Source organism: Geosmithia morbida, assembly GCF_012550715.1.
Source record: "Geosmithia morbida isolate 1262 chromosome Unknown scaffold_20, whole genome shotgun sequence".
Lineage (NCBI taxonomy): Eukaryota > Fungi > Ascomycota > Sordariomycetes > Hypocreales > Bionectriaceae > Geosmithia > Geosmithia morbida.
Genome location: NW_023336207.1, coordinates 407,987 through 429,528, shown reverse-complemented (window position 1 = coordinate 429,528; position 21,542 = coordinate 407,987). Strand labels below are relative to the sequence as shown.

The 21,542-nt window shown below is 52.5% G+C and overlaps 6 protein-coding genes across 6 annotated transcripts; 3 read left to right on the top strand and 3 right to left on the bottom strand.

Annotated features, from left to right (window-relative positions):
- Positions 1-3,191: 3,191 nt before the first annotated feature.
- Positions 3,192-4,541, top strand: GMORB2_4493 (uncharacterized protein; the record flags this gene model as incomplete). Its single annotated transcript, XM_035466468.1, has 1 exon — positions 3,192-4,541. One exon carries the CDS (start codon positions 3,192-3,194, stop codon positions 4,539-4,541), a length of 1,350 nt encoding a protein of 449 aa, XP_035318479.1.
- Positions 4,542-5,909: 1,368 nt separating this feature from the next.
- GMORB2_4492 (Slime mold cyclic AMP receptor) lies at positions 5,910-7,462 on the bottom strand (the record flags this gene model as incomplete). The annotated part of the gene is made up of 2 exons (XM_035466467.1): positions 5,910-6,701; positions 6,770-7,462. 2 exons carry the CDS (start codon positions 7,460-7,462, stop codon positions 5,910-5,912), a joined length of 1,485 nt encoding a protein of 494 aa, XP_035318478.1.
- A 3,022-nt stretch (positions 7,463-10,484) lies between these two features.
- GMORB2_4491 (CFEM domain) lies at positions 10,485-12,564 on the top strand (the record flags this gene model as incomplete). The annotated part of the gene is made up of 4 exons (XM_035466466.1): positions 10,485-10,595; positions 10,679-10,814; positions 10,913-11,588; positions 11,718-12,564. The coding sequence occupies 4 exons, from the start codon at positions 10,485-10,487 to the stop codon at positions 12,562-12,564; spliced, it is 1,770 nt and encodes a 589-aa protein (XP_035318477.1).
- Positions 12,565-13,130: 566 nt separating this feature from the next.
- On the bottom strand, positions 13,131-14,696 carry GMORB2_4490 (ribosome assembly protein RRB1; the record flags this gene model as incomplete). Its single annotated transcript, XM_035466465.1, has 2 exons — positions 13,131-14,404; positions 14,489-14,696. 2 exons carry the CDS (start codon positions 14,694-14,696, stop codon positions 13,131-13,133), a joined length of 1,482 nt encoding a protein of 493 aa, XP_035318476.1.
- A 1,939-nt stretch (positions 14,697-16,635) lies between these two features.
- On the top strand, positions 16,636-17,001 carry GMORB2_4489 (thioredoxin 1; the record flags this gene model as incomplete). Its single annotated transcript, XM_035466464.1, has 1 exon — positions 16,636-17,001. The coding sequence occupies one exon, from the start codon at positions 16,636-16,638 to the stop codon at positions 16,999-17,001; it is 366 nt and encodes a 121-aa protein (XP_035318475.1).
- An 868-nt stretch (positions 17,002-17,869) lies between these two features.
- On the bottom strand, positions 17,870-20,635 carry GMORB2_4488 (WD repeat-containing protein 44; the record flags this gene model as incomplete). Its single annotated transcript, XM_035466463.1, has 4 exons — positions 17,870-19,922; positions 19,993-20,165; positions 20,226-20,380; positions 20,503-20,635. 4 exons carry the CDS (start codon positions 20,633-20,635, stop codon positions 17,870-17,872), a joined length of 2,514 nt encoding a protein of 837 aa, XP_035318474.1.
- Between the last annotated feature and the right edge of the window lie 907 nt (positions 20,636-21,542).

Below are 21,542 nucleotides of genomic sequence, written 5' to 3'. Positions count from 1 at the left end.
TCAACGTCGTCGCGTGATGTACATGGAGAGGTCGAACCCTCTTCTCTCTCTCTCTCTCTCTCTCTCTCTCTCTCCATCTCTCTCTCTCCATCTCTCTCTCTTTCTCTCTCTCTCATAGGGTTTCTCTATTCTTTTTGTCGCTAAAATCTTCCTCTGTGTCGCTACGTTACCCCATCTAGGAATTCTTAATTGAGAGAGAAGAGCGTTGACCTCGGTAGCTAGAAGCCATCTATGTTAGCCACATCTGCTGCCCAACCGATATCTAAGATAGATATACGTCAGCACTCAAAAGGCAACCGTGCTAACTCCTCCGGCGTAAGAGGGAACCTCTGCAGCACATGTCCGGTCTCGATACTGAGCAAAGGCTCTAAAGAACTGTCTGGCTTCACCGCCGATGCATTCTCCCGTGCAATCGATGCATTCCGATCTCTACTCTGCGTTAGCTTCCTGCTTCATCTCCTAGTGATAGTGTAGAGAAGCCCTGCTGCATCTCCCGACGCACATTCGCCAGCTCCTCCGGTAGCTGTTCCCGTAGCTGTCTAACCTCAAGGGTTAACTCGGCCAATGCCTCTATAATCCTCGTTCCTCCATCTAACGCCGGTAGATTTCCAGCTCTCGCCACTTTTTCGGATATGGTATCGAGTGATGTTGCTTTCACGTTGAGATTAGGTATGTTGGCCATCTTGCTCCGCTGATGTATGTTGAATGATGAGGTAGGAGGGAAAGATGCGGTGGCCCCACTGACGACAATGAAAGCAGACAATAACGCGTACCCCGCGCCAAGTCAGCTGGCCGAGACAACCCCGGTTATAACACCACTCCCGTAGAGACGCGCACAATGCCTCTAACGTATTCACTCCACTCCCCTCCGGTCTTTGACTCACATACACTCCGTCTAGAGCTCTACTCTCCGTCTACAGGTTTGTAGACTAAGTCCTTTTATCTGATTCCTGGCTTTCTCAAAATCCACAAGGTCTTTCATGCCCACTTAATTCTATGAGTTTATACTAGAAACATACATATATGTTTCGGCCGGAAGCACTGCGAGCCTTGTTCGCATGTGCGAAGCCATCACCAATTATCCCGTGGGACTCTACATGCAAAGCGCATCCCAATTTACAACTGTTAGTGATCGCCGTAATGTCTGTTGATGGCAAAGAGCAGATTGCAACATTCGGCAGCGGGCTATTACCCCTAGATAACATTAGACGATGACTAGTCAAGCCAGGGTCCAGGGATGTTGCAAGCCACGCGCCGGCGATTGAGCCAGAAATGATTTGGCGCACCATGAGACACTCGAGCGTAATTGGCCACTTGACCCATACCCATCACAGGCTTCCCTAACGGTGCTCTATCCTGTTCATGTTTACCTCGGCAGGGCCAACCGGCCACAGCTAATCAGCGACATTGCGGACAGGCTGTGTTGAGACTTCTCAAAGGGTAGCGCGGAGAAGTAAAAATTTCCCTCTTTTCTTCCACTCCGCCTTTGTCGTACGACCTCCGTATTACAGAGGTCAGTTGGAGGGCTCCACCAGTCCCCATGCCTCCCTGCCCCCATCCTTTCATCCCCCCTGCCTCTTCTTTCATTGGGCTGGTTCTATCGAAACGCGGGGTCGTGTCTATATGATGATGCAAGTACGGCACCTGTCATGAAGAATCCGACAATTCAAAGAAACCTCTTTCTTGATAGGGCAGCTAAAAAAGCTGGTTGTCTGGGGTGTTTTTATTTTTGTTGATATGTCGTAGAGTTGGGTCTGGGGAAGGACTAGAATCAGCACAGAAAAGAGCTCCGGTTGAGCACCCATACGATTTTGTCTTGAGCAGACGGTGTACAGGCATGTACGAGTACAGAGAGCCAAGGCGTTTAACGCTACCCCGCTCTTAGTAGAGTTGAGTTGAAGGATGGAGTCGAACTACGCCATTTATTGGACGAACCCGGATCGTAAAGTGGCGGCAACGGGCCAACGGCTCCCCACGGTCTCATCCATCCATGCCCCGGTCCGATGAGTTAGGGCAACTAATCACGACGCTCATCCCTCCTTCCCGACCGGCCACTGACTGGCGACAGCCATGCCTCAGCTCTGTTCATGGGTAATGTGATATGGCGAAGAGTCTGCTAGTAAATATTATACCTTGCCATCCGCACAGACTAGTAGTCATCTCCTACTTCTCTCTCTCCCTCCCCTTCTCTTTTCCTTCTCAAACCCTCTCCCGTCTCTCCTTGTTTCTCTCTCTGACCCTTCGCTCTATACGATCTCTTCATACTCCGCGAGACTTCCCGCCTCCTACGGCGTCACACGCATAATACTAGGTCGCTGCTGAGACTAGAGCAGGCGATTAAGGCAGCCAAGGTCGACACAAACTTTGATTGCTCCTAATTCTGCCAACATCACACATGCTTGAACCGATCCAGATGCTTTCTGGCAACCCCTAGCGACGCCCCGATCCAAGACTGCGGGGGGCTGCTCGTTACTGCGCTGACTGGAGATGAACTTCTTTAACGGCTCGCTACTGCCGCTCACCTAATAATTTCACGCGCTTAGCGCTGACGCACACACACACGCAACAATGGACCCTGTCGCGCGGGACGACACCATCCATGAGATGGCGTATGTTGGCTTCTATTAGATAATTTCCCGGCGTCCCAGTGCTGACACGACCGTTGTAGAAGCTCATTAGCCCGTCTGGGGAATAACCCGGTCAACTCGTTGACAACTACTTCCTCTCCATCCCTCGCACCATCCACTGGTGTTGTCCCCTTTGGATCACCTTCCTACCGTCATCAGAACAACAATCACCACTGCCCGAACCGCCATTTACCACAAGATTCCAGTCCAAGGTCAAATCCCATCGTAGACTCCTTCATACCGTGGTCCACAATTGAAGGCGAATCAACGTATATTCGTCCTTCTAACGAATTCAACGCCGGACGCCGCCTTTCAGCCAAGAGTGGCAGTATGCAATATCAAAACCACGGCCGAAGGTCTTCCATCTCATCGTCTTTGCACACTAGTTCCTCGTCCACCACGTCGGCAACATCCCACGTGCAATCGCCACGGAGTACCGCCAGCCCCTTCCCGGCTCCTTCTAAGCCCCTGCCGGCGGTGCCTGCCTCGCCCCCGACATCCATCGCTGCTTCGCCTCATTTGTCATCACAACTGTCGTGGTCAGACAAGTCCTCATTCGTTGACATGGACCGCTTCTCGCAGTCATCTTCTTCGGCCGGCGCTCCCACCAACTCGACCGAGGCCTCGCGGTCCTCTCTCAACTCCATGCTTGCCCGTCCGTCCGTTCCCCCGAGGCCCCCGGAGCACCTCAGGCTCGACCAAGTGTCCGACTTCATCGACGATGCCAAATTGCCCCCACCCAGGAGCGCCGTTGATGTACTGTTCTCCAAACAGCTTGCGGGGGCCGAAAAACGCAAGGCCAACTCCATATACCACATTGATATGTCATTATCATCATCAACAGTGGCGACTAAGCACGGAAACAATATTATCAAGTTCTGGTCAGTACCCACAGGCTCCTTATTCACCTCTGTCAAGGTGCAGGCGTACATTGAGGCGCGCAGCCGGTCCCGCGACTACATTATTCGCAGCCATACCATACTTTCAGAGTCCGCACAGTTGGCCGCCATCGCAACGCATTTTGGCAGGACTATTGAGATATGGAACTTCACCAAACCCAAGCGTCTACAGACGATTGAGGATGCTGATCGGTGGGTAGCCAGCCGCTTCGAGTCGTACGGTAGCGGGTGGAGCGCCCTGGCGGCCTATCGCTCCAGGGACTCGGTAATCGATCTGTTTGCTGCTACGACGCGCGACAAGAAGCCGTTTCTCAAGGTCCGCACCATCGACCTGCGCAAGGCCGGCCTCCCCTTGCTCCCTCAGTTCCCCGAGCTCGCAATATCATCGACGAGTCCGCTCCTTATAGCCGCATCGGGGCCCCGCACCCCTCGCGCCGGGCATCCGCCACCAGACCGCGAGACTCTTCTTGTCGCCTGGGATATCTCAGATTACCGCGACGTGTCCAGCAAGCCCTACCGAGTCGTTCGCCCTTGGCAGCACCGCGAGCTTGAGACAGCCATGCCGTGTGAACTGGTCATCTATGGCGATATCATCATCTCCATGTGGATCCCCGCTGGCCACCGCACCGTCACTAAGACCAAGGCAAGCGGCGACTTCGAATACACCTTGGCTCCAACTCCCGTTCCCTTCCGCTACGTTCTGGTTTGGGACCTGTCTGAGAACTCAACGCGCACGTACGGTATCCCCAACACAACGTGTTGCATCTCCCCCGACTGTCGCTTCGTTGCCTACTGCCACATCGCAGACAAGCGATCCAAGCTCGCCATCCTCGACGCTCAGTCTGGAGACGAGCTCTGGTCGGTCGGTGGGGAGGGCGCACAAACCTCGCTTCAAAGCATGGGTGACCTGGCAAAGGTGACGGAGATAGGGTTTTCGCCAGATAGCCTCCATATTATTCTCGGTGACAGTGATGGAAATGCTAGTCTTTTTGATGTTAGAGAGACCATCAAGTAAAGAGGGGGGGGGGGGGGGGCAAAGGGAAAATAAAGGAAAGGGGTCGGGTTGGCACTGGCAAATTGAAGCATCTTGTTCCGTTAACCAGGGGGTTCACATCAGCGTTGTTCTTTGGCGTCATTGGCCAGTTTGAATACTTCGTTCGTTTTACGTCATCCTCATCATTCTTTCTATATTCTATACGATTTCTCGATGATATGATGTTTCTTGATGTTGATGGCCTTAGGCCACATTGGTCACGTGTTTCAGCCAGCCCACACACATACAGCTCACTTTCCTGTGCATTAGCTAGCTAGCTTATTATCATCATCATCACCTTCGTTCTCTCGGCTTCTTGTACCACATTCCTCGTGCCTCAACACTTGATTCTTTGTTGTGGAATTGTCTATTCGTTCTTGTGAAAATATTAGTGTTGGTATCGCTATCACACACGTGCGTAGGTGATGTAGATACGTTAGCCCCTTCAAAAGAAGGGCCGCGGCAGTTGTATTGATCTTACATGTTCTATCCATCTAGGAGAAGGGTGAGGCTGTAGATATATCTGATCTGATGATGTTTGCCCAAAGCCCTAAGGCACAGATCTGAACCGGAATAACGATTATGTGGCGTTTGGTGGTGTTTGTACAAACTAGAAATAATTGTGTAGACTCACTCTACATCGTTCGTTTACAGTGTGGCATCCAAGATTGTATATGACTAAGCAACCAGAGGCTACTACCACATTCACATCTGTAGATAACCTCATAGATAGTGTTGGTATCGTCTTTCTTCCTTTATCTTCACCGTACGATATCACAGGTGCATCAACTCCTTCTTCAAGAAGAGCCTTTGCGGTTGTGATGATCGGTAGTTGTATTTTCTAGGATGACTCTCTTCGTGATAGTAATATGTATGTTTGCCAAGTCATCCTGAGGCAACAACCCCGGTACCGGGTTACCCCTTCTTCCGGCCGCATTTGGCAGCTTGGCGCAAACAGATAGATTTCCTTTCCTTTCAATCAAGCAAACACCAAGACGAACACTTATTGATACAGGACGTACCAGTAGACAGATACACTAGATCTACGTCTATGGGCCATCGTGTGTTGCGCCAACAGGAAGCACAGCAGGTTAGAAGAGTCACCCATATCACGTACATCAATCAAGGAAGCCAGTACACAGTCATTTCCGGCATCATGTCAAGGACTTCTCGTTGCGTTCCCTTTGACTTGGAGTACATTTCCTGCATATCCTTAAGGACCAGAATTGAGGAGCGATGCATGAAACTCATCTCGAGTATATGTACACGTATACTTAGTTTTCAAGAGAATGGGCACTTCGTTCGTTGGATCGATATCTTCTTCATTATCATCAACATTTCAAGAGGAAGCTACCATTCAGGGATGTCTTGCATGGTAGCATCTTCGACAGATGAGCCTGTTGACACAGTTGGGAATAGATCATCCGAGTCTTTGCGTGGTTCCGCCTCGATGACCACCGAGGTAACAGTCTCCATCTGTATGGCCGTCTCCCTCCTGAATGACTCCTGGCTGATCCTGGATGATCCGTCCCGTTTGTGCCTGCCTGTTTGCGCACGTGTATTGTTGTGGCCCTTCCGACCCATTAGCCGCCTCCATGACCACCACTCGCCCGTCGTCATGTCGTAACTATTGGATGGAGTACCACCATGGCCGCCCTGGATCCACACCATGTTTCCGTAGCGTCTTGACTTGGGTGTCTTCATGAATGCGAATGTTTGTAGTCCTGTGCTCTGGTTGTCGATTCTGTGCTTGCTTGCGAAGACTATTGTGTTTCGCGTCGTGCTGAACAGGAGGCAGTCAAACATGCCGTTGGAGGCAATCATGACGCCCGCGAAGCACATGTAGCCAAGAGGCACGGTGGTGCCAGCCATGCTGGCGACTCGCCCGAGTGCGAGGGGTAGTGTGCAGAGAAGGTATATCAAAGGGTAGATGAGGAATGCCGGGTTTCGAGACAGCTGCTGTCGAGCTTGAACTGCGGGCGAAAAATCAGTTTCCTGGTCAAGAGGACCCGTAGGTAGGGCTTGTCGGTGGAGACTGATGACGATGGCCAGGTAGAGGCATGTCGTTGTAGCCAGAGAAATAAAGATAAAGAGATAGTGGGTGACGAGTCGGAGAGTTTCGTAGGTGCTATTCATCCAGCACTAAATATAATAACAATTAGAACGAGCGAGATATTTACTTAACTTTGAAAGCTTTGACGGTTACTTACCCACGCTCCTGCGCGAACGAAGAACCCACCATGGTGAGTGCCGTTGAGGGTGGCAGCAATGGGGATGGTGGCGATGGCGTAGACAAAGAGCCAGATACAGAGAATGGCCGTGTATAAACGAGGCTGGGGTATTGTGCGGTGGTGGATGACAGACATGTAGGTGTGGATGGCAATGGCTGTTATAAAGGAACTCGAAGCGAGGTCACCGGTGGATATGAAGAGACCTTGGGCGAAGCACGTAGAGGTCCCGACACGAATCAGACCTGTGCGAAACCACTCTATGTTGAGGAAGAAGGCCAGAGCCTGGTGCATGTCGGCCAAGAGAAGATTGAATATGAGGATCAGGAACTGATTTGGAGGTTGTCGATGGTCTCCATGCTTGCCTCTCTTGGGTCCGAGTCGACCATCATGGACCTGTCTATCCTCTTCACGACCACCGGCAAAGACGCCGTCGATTCCAAGCTCGAAATCTTGTATATTATCCGAGGCATGAGTATCGACACTGTCTTGGCGTTTATTGACCGGCTTGTTGAAGTAGAAGTGCCATGCCAGCTTGTAACTGATGTAGAAGAATAGTACGGTCGATGAGACAAAGGAGACGCAGGCGACTATGGCGATTGCGAGCAGTCCTCCCTGAAGACCGGATGTGAGGTGTAGAGAGCCCGAACCGAGGGCAACCTGGTCCTCAGACATCATGATGGAAGCATCGTCGCTGCAGACGAGGTTGGGATGACAGACAGGAGTAATCAGTTACCATGGGTCAGGGCTTGAAGTAAAGCAGTATTCGAAGGATCACTCCGGCAAGTAATATATGCCATGTCTTATCCACGTCCCCATCAGGGCAACCGTACGAAGAATTACAAATATTTCCATCCCGCCTGGTCGTAACGTGGCACTTGCGTGATAGAGCGGTGCAAAGTATAATGGCCAGAATGAAGGATGTCTTCGGTGATAGCAAGTCAGGCCGCACCGCGTGGTGAGAAGTCAAAATGGGTAGCGTCTACGGTTCACACGCTATGCATCTATCTGTCTCATGGCGAGACGCGAAACTGCAGGAGTCGACGGATGATACATGCAATACAGCTATCACTATTGCAGTATAGTATACGGGGTACGCGAGACTGAGATGGTGGCGTTTTCCCCATCTCCCCCTACCCCCCCTTCGTCTGATAGATTGGGAAATGTAATGATCCTACCAGTAGTGTGACGCAGAGTCACAACACCCGACAGGCACCCGTCGCATCTGAACTTGCCATTATTGCCGTTTCCCCTGATGCATGGCTTGCGTCGTCAATACGCCAATATCGGAAAGCGGAATTAGTTCTTCCCACTGGGGAAGCGCAGATATGGCATTACCAGTGGTAGGACTCACTGCGTGCACTCAGATTGGAAGACACGCATGAGTCAGGAGAAAGGGGGGGGAGGGGTCGGGGGGTCTAGAGGGTCTACACTTCACGTCCAAAAAAAAAAAACATCAAAAAAACAAACAGGCGTTCTCCGTCTTCTCAATCGCAACTCGATACCTATTGCGCCTAGTGTCTGCTGCCCTACGAGTGAACCAATAGGGTTTCGTGAGAGGGATCGAATCGAATCTAGCACGCTTGACCAATGCAACCGGAGTCAGCGGGCACGATACTTCTAACTACATCGAGAAACTTAACCAGTTCCTGGTTAGGTGAGCTGAAGTCTATTAGATTATCTGCGGAAAGTCTTCACCGAGCCGGTTAGCATGCTCCGCGGGGGCTGGAGGTGCAGAGTGTAGCGCCACATCATAAGAAAGAGTGGAACGAGCTGTCGACCCCGTCGCCACTATTAAGTCTCAGCTCAATCTTTCTTTTCCTCTTTTCATCGTTCGATACGACGTAGCCCACTGCCACGTGAGGGAGTGCATCCCCCCTGCCAAGAAGACTAGATGGAAAATACAGAGTGTGGTATTTCCATTGGGCGGAAAAGAAAGAAAGGAAAAGAAAAATCCCAGCTCCATGGATCATGAGGGTAACTAATAGCGACCCTGGTTGATTACGAGTAGTCGTATGCAGATATGCTCCGTACGACGTACCCGGGCACCATAGAGCTGTGAGACTAGGATCTTCTTCCTTAAGGGGGTTCCTTTAGTTTCCACGAATCTGAATCGTTGTCATCTATGAGTCCTTTCAATTACACCAACGTCACGTTCATGCCACATTAAGCGTGATGCTGATCATAACTAGTGGCACTATATCGTCTAGAATCTACCTCCGTGAACGCCCTCGACCACCGTCAACCCATGTATCTACACTCGTACATTGCACGTTGAGATCTCTCTACAGCTTGGCCGGTCCTAATTCAATGCGATGGGTATTGACACTACTACTGTTGCTGCTACTACTACTATTGCTGCTGCTGCTGCTGCTATCACTCCTACTACTACCACCCCTACTACTAGGACTACTCGTGGGGAAGAAGCAATACGGATATTTCGAAGATCCAATGTTAGGTTGTGTCTGAGAATAAAACTGAATCGAGAACCACGCCGTTGGTGGGCTGGTTGCTACCCCCATGATACTAGTATAGAATAGCGTACACGCTTGGTCGCCTAGACAAATTGAGACTGTGTGTCGGACTATTCTAGCGTTGTCTGGACTACTCGTATCCGAGGTTGGCACACACACGCGCGCGCGCGCGCGTTGTAATACATGAGATAGATTGCCGTGACCGTTGACAGTTGACACCTTGATCAGCGTACATAAAAAGAGAACTCGATGATAGATAAGTGGTGATGGATGCGATAAATGCGCTCAACTCGCTCGGACCGGTCGCGGTTATACCGCACTCGGAGCAGACAATTTCTCCCGGAATACCCGGCACGCCATTTTTAGGGCCGGACCCGCAACCTGCATTGCAGCGGACAAGAAAAAAGTGTCCAGTCGCCCGCTCCCGCTCCGATGGGGTCGGGTTATTTCCTAATTGAGCTTGGTGGTATACGTGAACCATGCCATATGGGACCCGGAGTCATTTTGCAACAAAAGAACCCACTTTGATCTCAACATCGGTAACCATTAATGTGGTACTGACTGTCCTTTTTTCCTCTCGTTCCTTCTTTCTCTATGAAACCGACTATTGGTATTCTATGGTTATGTGCATTGCAATGTCACCATCTGCTCTGATTGATATAGAAATACATTTTAGAATTTCGCCGGGTCCAATAGTATAACAGCCTGTTTAATCCAGTCTTTTTTCTGGCTCTTTCTGGGCAGTCAAAACACTGTCAGCTCTCGTCGTGATCATCTCAAGGTCAGTGTATTCAAGTGGAGTCATGGCTGATCTTTAGCATCGACCCTTGTCCAACCATCGTGCCTATGGCCCTGTGCCCATCGCATTACATCTATACTCCGTACTCGACATATTGCCGTCCAAACAGGGGTCCAGCTCGATTACGCTAATAGACGCAGCTATTGAGATCGAGCCTGGTGCCTGGCGCAGTGGCGGCGGCATACTCGCCTCGTACTACACAGACAGACAACTAGTAGTAGCAGGTAGCTAACTAACTATACCCGTCGTCCCATGTTTCCAACTGTTCATAGCCGCGTCCTCCTGGTATTAGACACCCCTCCCCGGAGTACCCCCTTTTCCTTTTGCATATCTTCCCGTCATCCCCCCCCTGCTCCCGCTTGGGCCCATCATCTTTGTCTGGAATGAACCATCTGGTGTGAGGTGAAGAGGCGAATGAACAATCATGAGTCTTCGTTATATCACCTTTCTGACTCTCCTGAGTCTGTCGAGCTTGGGACTATGTGAGGACCCGGCCCGGCGTGCTTTCAGCCTCGATATATACGCAGAGTGCGCAGTAAGTTTACCTTCTAGTCATCTTGATCAACGCATGTGCTTTCGTGGCAGCACACCGTAACTGACCTTTTCCCACTCTGATAGCAAGGATGCCTCGTTTCCGCTATATACGGCGGTCTTTGCCCTGCCACAGACCAGACGTGCATGTGCACTGATCCGACGTTCCAGTCCAATGTAACCGTCTGCGTGATCGCATCTTGCTCAATTCCGGAGTCTCTCAGTAAGTGTCCATAATACAAGTCGGGACAGTGGAATGACCTTCCCCCACCCCTTGAAGAGAGCGTTGCTATTCTAACGAGACGAAATTCCGACAAACAGCCACCAAGAATACCACCGCTACCGCCTGCGGGGCCCCGGCTCGAGATCGATCGCGCGACCTAGTTATATTGTCTGATACTCTGGTCATCATCACCGCCGTCATGCTCGTTGCCCGCTTCGTCTTCAAACTCTTCGTCCTCAAAATGGCCTTCAGCCCGGACGACTGGCTGGTTCTCGCCGCAGCCTTGTCCGCTGCGCCCACCGCCTCCATCATCGTCTATGGCACCACAGCCAACGGCCTCGGTCGGGATATCTGGACGCTCACCGACGAGCAGATCACAAAGGTGCTCAAGTATTTTTACATCACCACGTGCATTTACTTCATCACCACAACCCTCCTCAAGATGACATTTGTGGCCTTCTACATGCGCATCTTCCCGTCGCCCAACACCAGGCGTCTACTCTGGGCGAGCCAGATCTTCATCATCATCACCGGAGTCGTCTTCACGCTGGCCGGTATCTTCCAGTGCATACCGATCAACAGCTTCTGGACCAGGTGGACGCACCCCGAGGACCGTCAGTGCATCAACATTAACGCTGTCGCCTGGAGCAACGCCGCCATCAACATCGCTCTCGACCTCTGGGTCCTAGGAATCCCCATGTGGGAGCTCCGTCGTCTCCAACTACACTGGAAGAAGAAAATCGGCGTTGGAATCATGTTCAGTGTCGGAGCCTTGTACGTTTCAACGCTATCCCCCCTCCCCTTTGCTTCTCCTCCCATTCTTCCCCGAGAAGAGAAGGAAAGCAAGGAAGAGAAGACAGGGAACTGGACGTCACGGGTTACATGCTAACACAGAGCTCCCAGCGTCACTATCGTGAGCATCATCAGGCTTCAATCCCTCATCTCGTTTTCCCACACATTCAACACGACATGGGAATTCTACAACGTGACATTGTGGTCGACGCTCGAGGTCGGCGTTGGCGTTGCCTGCGCCTGCCTGCCATCTTTGCGTCTCATCATCGTCAGGATGTTCCCCGTCTTGGGCGGCTCCACGGACAACAAGACGCCCCAGTACTACCGACAGACTCCCAAAGCGGGGCGCTTGCAGTCGTCGACCCACAGTGGAAAGACCCATAGCCACCTGGCCTCGGCCAACAGGGTCAACGACAGTAACGACCGCGACGTCAGCGACATCGCCATGGAGATGAGATACGGCATCCATTACACCGAGAATGATGAGATGCACCTGGTGGACATGGAGAAGAGCCAGTCGAACAACCGCAGCCACATAGCCCCTGCGGACGGGCTCCCGGGGAACAACAATGGCGACGACATCTCAGAGGAGTTGGGACAGAGCCAGTCGGCCACTTCCAGCGGAAGTCATGGAGATGATACTTCCACTAGGAGAGCCACCGGGAAGAACAAATTCGACGGCACCCTGGGTACCAGCTCGAAGGCTACCCTTAACAACCACCAGCACGGCAGTGACGAGGCGGGCCAGAGTCGGTCAACCGGCCCCAAAGTCTGTCACGGCCACAGAGCCTCCGTCTCAAAAGCCCCCGGGGTTAGTAGCGGTGTCGACAAGTCAGGCATCGTCATACAGACAACGTATGACATCCAGTACAGCGACAACGACGAGGCGTGCTTGATGGCGCAGTCTCAGCGCCCAGGAACAGCAAGCCCGGGGGGGGCGCCAGGAACGGCCATCTAGTCATGTCCAATGGTTTTATTTCACACCTTCACAAAGCGAATTGATCAAAAATAAATGTACTATTTTCTTTCTCAACGCTGTACTTTGTTTTCATGCGGGGATGGTTTTTTTGTTTTCCTTATTCTAAATCATGGTGCGCCAGCCACCCTGTGACTGAGTTACTCAGTATACTAGACGTAAATTTGGTCCGGTTGTGCTAGATAAGTCAAGAAGGACTTCCATAGACCTCGAAAAAAATACTACTTTCAGGATTCTATGGCTGTAAGCTTCTAGATTGTATGTGCCCTGCTTGCAAGCAGATGCCGCTAGGCTTGGCCAGCTTTGAGAAGTCTCGAATCAGCGTCGGTGAGGAGCCGATGGTATAGCTTCCATAGAGTGTCTAACCACAAGTACAAGATCCCTGGATCGGAAGTAGGCAGGCAGTGATTCATGCATGCATGCGTGGAGGGGATCCTGTATCTCATCGCCAGCTTTGCTCTGCAGTGTTGTCATTTCGTCGTTGCGTATTGAAAAAAAACTGTCTCTATAAGAACCCTTTTGTTTTTGTACTTGTTCTCGCTCTTTTTTTATACGCTGATGGTGCGGAAAACACTGAAGTCCTCTCCGGTGGCTACCAGGCTTCCGATTATTTGGGGGTGCCAGTGCACCTCCTTGACATCCTTGAGATAGTGGACAAAGAGGAGTTGGGGGGGCACGTCGCCGGGGACGGCAGAGGTCTTGGACTCCTCGTCGTCCAGCTCGACGGCCAGATCCCAGAGGGAGACGGTGTTGTCCCCGGCGGCAACGGCGACGATGGAGTCGTCGGTGGGGTGCCACTCGACTGATGTGATCTGCTCCTTGTGGAAGTTGAAGCTGGCGAGGGGCTGAGGCTTGTCACTGCTGACCTTCCACTGGCGCAGGTCCCAGACGCCCCAGGTACCGTCGTCGGCGCCGGAGGCGAGCAGGTGACTGGTCTGGCGCGACCACGACATGACGTTGACGTCGTAGTCGGACACCTGCATGGTGATGGCGGCTTTGCGGGCCTTGGAGCGCACGTCCCAGATGCGGATGGTGCCGTCGCTCGACGCCGAGGCGAAGACACTCTGCTCCGACGGCGACCACTGGATCTCCTCGACGCTGCCTGTGTGGCCCTGGAAGGCGCGGTTATCCGTCTGCCAGCCACCGCCGTCAGTCCGCGACGTCATGTAGATGAGTCCGTCGTTGTCGCCCGTTAGGAGCCTCCCGTGCACCGTCGGCGACCAGTCAATTCCATAACCCTCGGACTTGTGGATGCGCACCGTCGATAGGGGCTTGTTCTGCTGCGCTGAGATGGTGGCCCCTGGCGTGTCGAACGAGGTTAGGTGGGGTGTGATGTCGTGGATGAGCACGCCGCTCGACTCCGTCATAGACGCCGTCAGCGTCGTGGGGGCACCACCCTGGTCGTTGGGGATGGCGTGGGCCCGCACGCGGTTGGTGCACGACTTGAGTGGGATGGACCTGCTCTCGAGGATCGGGTCGGCGTCCTCGTCGTCATCATCGTCGTCCTCGTCGTCCGAACCATCCTTATCGTCCGGGCTGGTCTTGCTAAGGCCGCTGAACTTCATGACTATGAGCTGGTTGTCCGACGCGCGCGCGCTCTCGGCCTGGGTGCCGGCCACGGTGTACATGGTGGCCGGGTACGTCTTGCGATTGTCGCCCAGCGAGTCCCTGATAATGTCAAATGACAGGCACGGCCACGGCGTGCTCAGGCTGTGGAGCATCTCATAGGTCGTCATATCAGGGGAGAGAGTCTGTCCCGGCTCAAGCTTGTTGCGTCCGACGATGAAGGTGCCCTGCTGGGCCTGGTCGACGTCCATGCCATCTGCCGCTGTCGATTTAGCCAAAGAGCTCACACGACTTCACGTATTGTTCGTGCGGGCACAAAGGTCCAGAGACATATTCTCACCTTTTTCCTCGGCCTCGCGTTCAGCGTCTGGACGCCCATCAATGCCAGCCTCGAAGATCTCGTCCTCGCTCTCAAACTCGTCCTCAAACTCGTCCTCGAATTCGCCCATCTCCTTGTTGGGCTGGTCGTCGACATCCATCTGATCGGGACGGTCACCCCCCTTGAGGGGGGTGTCGTCACCGCCATCAGCCGCTGTGCGCTTAGACATGTTGAGCCTTGGAGTGATTCGATATAGATGTGTTTGGTAAAAGGTCTAGTAGTAGATATGACAAGATCTTGAAGAAGAAATTATGCTTTCTTGTATTATGGTGGGGTGGGCTGCCACTCGGCCTAAGAAATTTTCTGTGACCCCTCCAAAAATTTGGTCTACCATCTAACAGCGTGCGGAATGATCCCCGCTACTCCTCCACCAAGAGAGGTCAATACAAAAAGGGCAGCGCGGAATCATGAGCAGTTGGTGGGGGAGGGGTTCCGAGGATTAACCAGGCACGTCCCCCAGGCTAGGGGTTCGATTTCAGGGACTGAACTGGCCTCTCGCACCGGCCACCGGTACGACGACACCGGTGCCGGCATCTCATGCTTGCATGTTCGTGTGACATGCCTGGAGTGGAGACTTTATTGTACCCATTATGCAGGTCACGTATATGTTTATGATTACCCTGACGACCGCAGACAAAGCTGTTCATATAAGTTTTGATATGAATTTCGATACGGGGTCCGCATGCCCGGATTCTGGAGAACAGGAGGGAGTATTGAGCAGCAACTGCAGCTTCTAGAAATAAGCGTTGATGCTGAATCACGTAATTGCGATTGCCGCTTCTGTACGGAGTACAACTACGAAGAAAGCGTTCATCAGCACGTCTCCACACATAATAGCCTCCTCGGCGATGAAGTAAGATAATAGAGGTTTCATCTAACCAAACGTCATACTTTTTCTGGTCTTTGGGGGTGACCTGAGAAGTAGAGATGTCCTTAGTTGCTGGATTCGACAAGGACGGTGTCGGATCTTATAGATGAAGAGTGTGATCCGACACGTGCAAGACTTCTCTCGAGAAGCGTTTGTTATTTCCAGAGAATTAACCGTTTGTACGTTAACACGCGTAGTAGCGTGTGTGAGAACACACCACTAACACGCCCACATGCATCAAGAGGCAGGTAAGGTGTTGTGTGGTGTCAGGTTCTTGTCTATTATAATTAAAGCGATAGACTTGACTGTTTTATAGTCGAGTCCCGCTTACCTAAGCTATGTATACATTTTCTATGACACCAAATGACATTCTTCTAATCTTTAAGGGTCCAATCTTGATGGGCAATACAACCATTTATGACGTTCTTGCCTCATCTTCTTCATCAACCCAGACTTCCTCGTCGGCTTGGTCTTCTGGAAGCCGGCAGCCTTGAGGATTCTCTAGACTGTAATAGCTAAGAGGTTGTGGCCTTCTAAGCTAAGGTCCCTAGCAACATCAGCGCAGGTTTTTTTCCCAGCCGTATCGGTCATGGCGTACCTTCGCGATAACTGCCTTCTTTGCTTCTTCTGTCTGCTTCGTCGGGCGGCCGGGCCGGGGGGCATCTTCAAGGAAGGAATTTCGAATAATAAGAGGTCGATGATTAGGGTCAAACCCTCGGGCAATCTCTCGGGCGTAGGTATCATTGATTGTGCTCTTTGAGAGCCCTGTGATCTCGATCACTCTAGCAGTAGTCTTCCCCCCGCAGGGGGACTTGAGGGAAACCACCAAGGCCCGGGTCGCGATATCTGTATTCGGGGCCATTGATAGGAAGGTTAGAAATTGAAAAGAAGCTTAAGAAAACCCCTTTCCAGGTAATTTGTATGTGCGGGGCTTCAAACCTGCTTTCCTTGCTTAGGGGTGGCTACTGCCTTGACGGCCGATAACTTTTGAAAGCTTCCTCCGTACTCTCTTCTGTCATCAGCAAAAGCGGGGATTCTGCCCCGCGTCCCACCATAACGGACCATCGCTCCCGCCAACCCCTCGCTTGGAAATAGCAATCTTGTACGTATTATACGTTATTCTGCTTATTCCCTTTCTCCTATTTTCACAGTCAATATCTTTATATATCTTCCAAAAAAAATAATAAAAAAGTAAGGAAATAAAAGCAACAAAAACAAGGTAGAAAGAAGGAAAAACACCATGGCCCACGTTACAAACATTACATCAAAGGCCGACTTCGACGCCCTTACCCAGAAGCACGCCCACGTTGCCCTCCAAGCTCACGCCAGCTGGTGCGCCCCCTGTAGGGCCATGATCCCCATCTTCAACAAGCAGACTGGAGACGCCCTCGCCGTCTCGACCGGCGATAACCTGGCCTTTGCCCGCTTCGACACTGACGAGGTCCCCGACCTGGCCAGTGAACTTGGCATCCGCTCCATACCCGCCTTCTTCTTCTTCGACGGGGGTGTCAAGTCGGAGTCCCTCGTCGGTGCCAACCCCAGCGCCCTCAAGACCAGCATTGAAAAGATGACGGAAGCCGCTACGACTACCCCCGCCTCGGCCTGAGCCATCTCAGACGATATACGATACACGATACGATACGATAGGGCCTCTCGCCTTCATTGCGCTTCGCCCTCGTCGCCTCAACTTGGCTATCCTAACTACTTACCTTGAGGTTTCCCCCCTCTCGTCGTCTCGGCTTTCTATGTAGAAATACCTCGTCTTGGCAAATCTTGTTTGTTCAGCATTGCATATGTCTTATGGATTGGGAAAAAGTAGCAATAGGTAGCTGAGAAATGCTTGTTTTTCATGTCGTGGTTTTCTTTCCCAGCTTTTCCATGTGCCCAAACCCCCTCTCCCCCCCCCTCTTAGGTACAAAATCTTGCAAAACCAAAGCAAATGACGAAATCAAAAAAACAAAAAGGGAAAGGTCTCATCTTTAGCTTGGTAGTCTCCGATATTTATAAGAGTAAACAAAGGTAAAGGTTCGATATTTGTGTTTCCGGCCTTTCTGGTCAACGCTCAAGCATAGCCAGTAATGCAGTCAAACATGCCGTTATTTGTGAACAAAACGCCCGCTGATGATATGTGAAAAGCCATCAATATATCCATGATGGAACTGGCAGAGTAGGACGAAAAACAAACATGGAAAAAAAAATAGAAAGCAGAATCTAGCGCCATGGCTGGTAAACCCTTCTCATCCGATGCTAGAGTCGACATGGCCGTCCTCTAATTCCGTCTTCTGCATCGCAGGCGGCATTCACCTTTTAGGCGATATCCTGCGTCCTCTGCCCCTCATCTCGATCGATACCTGCCTTTCCGGGGCGTTGGAGCCCATGCTGCGACGGCCCGGGCTGTCGGTCGTCAGCTCCTCGGGACTGGGGAGATCTGGCGTTGCTTTTCTGCCACGTGCGCCCTTGCGCCGTTTCAGACCCTAAATTCCGCTCTCGCTTTTGCCATCCTTTGGGTCGGATATACTGAGGAAATTGAAGCTCGGCAGCGGAGGAGACATTCGGCCCTTATCTGGCAGCACACCTCTTCCTGTCCGGTTGGTGTGGGTGCTGCTCCTCGGGCTTGTGTGGGGACTCTTCTTGCTAGGAGGTGTGCTGTGCGGGCTGTTTACCGAGTCCCGCGCCAGATGCACCGCCGACGTATTGGTCGACGTCTGAGCTGCTTTGGTTGGGGATGCCGATCGCTCACTGCGGGTGGGCGTCGCGTTTCTGCTGGGTCTGAACCCTCCGTCCACGTCCTGACGCCAGCTCATAATCCTGTCAGATGCCATCTGCGGAAGCATGGGGCTCTGACTGATGTTGAGCGATTCTCGCCGTGACTGCACACGGCTGTTTCGGCTGGTCCTCGTCCTGATGCTGGAGCTGCGCCCAACTCCGGCCGCCAGCTTGCCGGAGAGTTTGGAGCCGGTCTCCCACATGTGCTGCTGTCGCTTGTTAAATCCGCAGTCTTGGCGGAATACCTTGATGGTGCCTGTGCGGTCTGCCGTTACGATGATGTTGCCGTCGAGGTGCTTGCTTCGTTCAATATACGCCGGACTTTCCTCGGGCTTCTTGCCGCTGATGCCGTGTTTACTGAGCTCACTCCTACCCGCGTCTGAGGTGTTGACCTGGTTCTCGTCCAAGCTCACCAACATGACCGGCGGCGGATTGCAGAGATCGTAAATTGGATCCCCAGAGCCACTTAGGAGTTGCCTGCTCTTGATAGGTGCCATGACCACAACGGTCACCACCTCAGGGTGGGCGTCAAAGTACTCGTAGGGCCGCTTGTCCCTCGCCTCGGCATCGGTGTTGTCGGGGCTCCAGATGTATGCCTTGCGGTCTTCGCTCCCACACACGACATATTCACCGCCCTCGCTGAACCGAGCGTGTATCTGGCTGGACTGGTTGACATGTCCACGAAATTTGTTCTCCAACATTCGTGTCCTCATGTTGTATATGCGCACGCGCGAATCGTTGGAGCTGATGAGCACCTTGACATCGCCTTTGTCGCTGCCGTGCTGTACCTGGATCGTCTGAATACCCGTGATTTTGCTTCCCTTGGCATTCTTGCCCCTGGACGAGCGCACGTGGATCTGGTACTGGGCTTCGAGGCCTTCCGTGTTGTAGAATGTGCACATTCCACTGAGGGAGCCGCAAATTGCCGTCTTTCCATCGGGCGTGAACCCCACGGCAGTGATGAACTCGGACGTCTCAGCCGAGTAGGGGACAGACTTCTCAGTGATGCTCCACAGGCGGAGTTGGGCATCCAGGGAGCCTGCCAAGAAAAAGCGGTCGTCTGTAGGGTGAAAGGCGATGGATGTGACGAGATCATTGTGCACAAAGGTGGCCAGGCACTCAGGGCGCTGCGGGTGCCACAGTTTGACGGTCTTGTCCATGGACGACGACAGCAGGAATCCGTTCTTGCTCCAGCTGAGAGCCAGTACCTCACCCGTGTGCCCCGTAAATTCGTGTACCGGCTTATCCCGGAAGACGGGCGCGCTGAGCTTCTCGCTGCCGGCATGGTTCAACTCCTCGTCTTCCTCCTGGGCCCTACGGTCCTCATGTGTCGATATGACGGCATATATCCGAACCATATTGTCCTTGCCCCCTATGGCCAGGTACCTGCCATCGAGGCTGAATTCGGCAGTCCAGATGGCGGCAGACGACCCCTTGAGGATTTTCTTGCCGATGGCAGTGGCAGGAGCCCGCCCTTGCGACTCCCCTTCGTCATCGGAGTTGCCCACCGTCAGCTCCTGAGCCAGGAACATGCGGTTGAACTCTTTAGTCTTTTTGTTGCGAGTCTTTACATGGATGTATCTGGGCGGGTCCTTGAACGACGGTATGTAGCCACCTCCGTCACCAATGAAGGATGTAAAGGCACGGGCGCTAGTGCCGTTCTCACGGGGTTCGCCCATCTCCGAGTCCGAGTCGGGGTCGTCATCGTCTCTGGCCCAGGGTGGTCGCATACTTAATCGGCTCAGGAAGGAAGATCCCCTTCTGTACACGGACAGTTAGCGGGAGCTCGCGGTGCCCTCTGTGCACACAAGTCTATCGAGGTGATCCTTACCTCCATTCTCTAGTCGCATCTACAACGCGGTTCTGTGGCGGCCTGGTCGACGTGTCAGCCGCTTGAGATCCCGGGCCCTCGGCATTTGTGCCTTCAGGACGGCCAGAGCTGCGTAGTCGTTGTGCGATGCTGGGAGTGTGCTCGGTGTTGTTATTGGTGCGGAGATATATTTGCTAGATTTGCCGGTCAGAATGAGACAAGCAGCAGGCACGAGATAGGGCCAGTGTGCTTACTGTACTCAGCGGGTCGAGACCAACGCTGGCAGAATGGTTGGAAGGGGTCGGACGAAGCTGGACCTTTGACTCCTTGTCTTTGACGGAGAGCTGTGTGCTGGTGCGTGTTAGTCGCGCAAGGGCAGGCGTTGGCGCATCAGGGCTAGGACGGGTGTCTAGTACAGAGATCAGAGGTCAGAGGTTGGAGATAAGAGGGGCGGATATAGGTCAATGAGGCCCCGAGGTATCGACGCCTCCAGTCACAAGACAAGAGCCGGAATACGACGGCTAGACATACCTGCTCCGTCAGGTGAAGGAGACTGCTGGGGTTCCGGCTGTGCGCCTGGGATGACGGCGCCCTGAGCTGAGTGGCTCTTGGAATCCGTCATATCGCCGTCGCCTGCAAGGTTGGCAGGCGGCGAAGGGGGCATATCCCATTCTGCGCCACGGCAATGACGAAGGGGTTAAGAGTTATTGGCCAGGTGGTCTCTTGGTGGTTTTGGTCTGCTTCTCGAGGATTTTTGTGGTGGTAGAGTTTTGCAGTACGGAGTAATAGTAAGTCGGCAATGCTAGCAAAACTGGTAGTGGTAGAACTCTGGCCTGGGTAGTCGCGTCTTTGGTTCAAGTGGGTCGCGGGTTGCAGTACGAATCCGATGGATGCTGTGCGAATGTGAAAGCTCGGGTTAGCCGTGCAGACAGCAGCAAATCAGATAATCCGTGCCACGTCCCACTTATTATTACAAGTTACTACGCATAGAATCTCGGATATGTTCGCAACTCGACGCTGCAATCTTCTCGTACTCGTACTCCATACGGCAAATGGTGAAACCCCCTCTTCTAGGCCGTATTAATAAACGCTATAAGGCGACGAGCCGAAACATCGAAGGCTAAAAATGTGAGGTTATTAACATCAAGGCAAGGTAGGACGAAACAGGGGGACAGGGGGGTAACGGTAGGGGCTAACCTGGGCTGACGGGACCTGATGTAATTTTGACCTATACCGCTAAAGATGAGAAGAGGCGAAACGTTGCGATGACGTTGTATATTACATCAAAGGAACAGCAAGTGCAACAGGCGTACCTTCATCCGTCTATTAGCAGAGTCGAGGGCACTAGTGTCAGCTATAGATAGCGATCGCAAGTTATCGGTTTCCTTGTATTTTCAATTTCAATTGCAGTCCAATCCGCCAAGAAATGAGTGCGGGTGTGAGGCTAATCATTCCTTGAATATTCAATAGAATTTGAAGCAAAAGCAAGTAAGTCGAAGCGTCATCGACTACCTCGGCTGTTATCGCGTATGCACGCCTATCAGCTCTTTTGGTGTGTTTGTAGATCATGA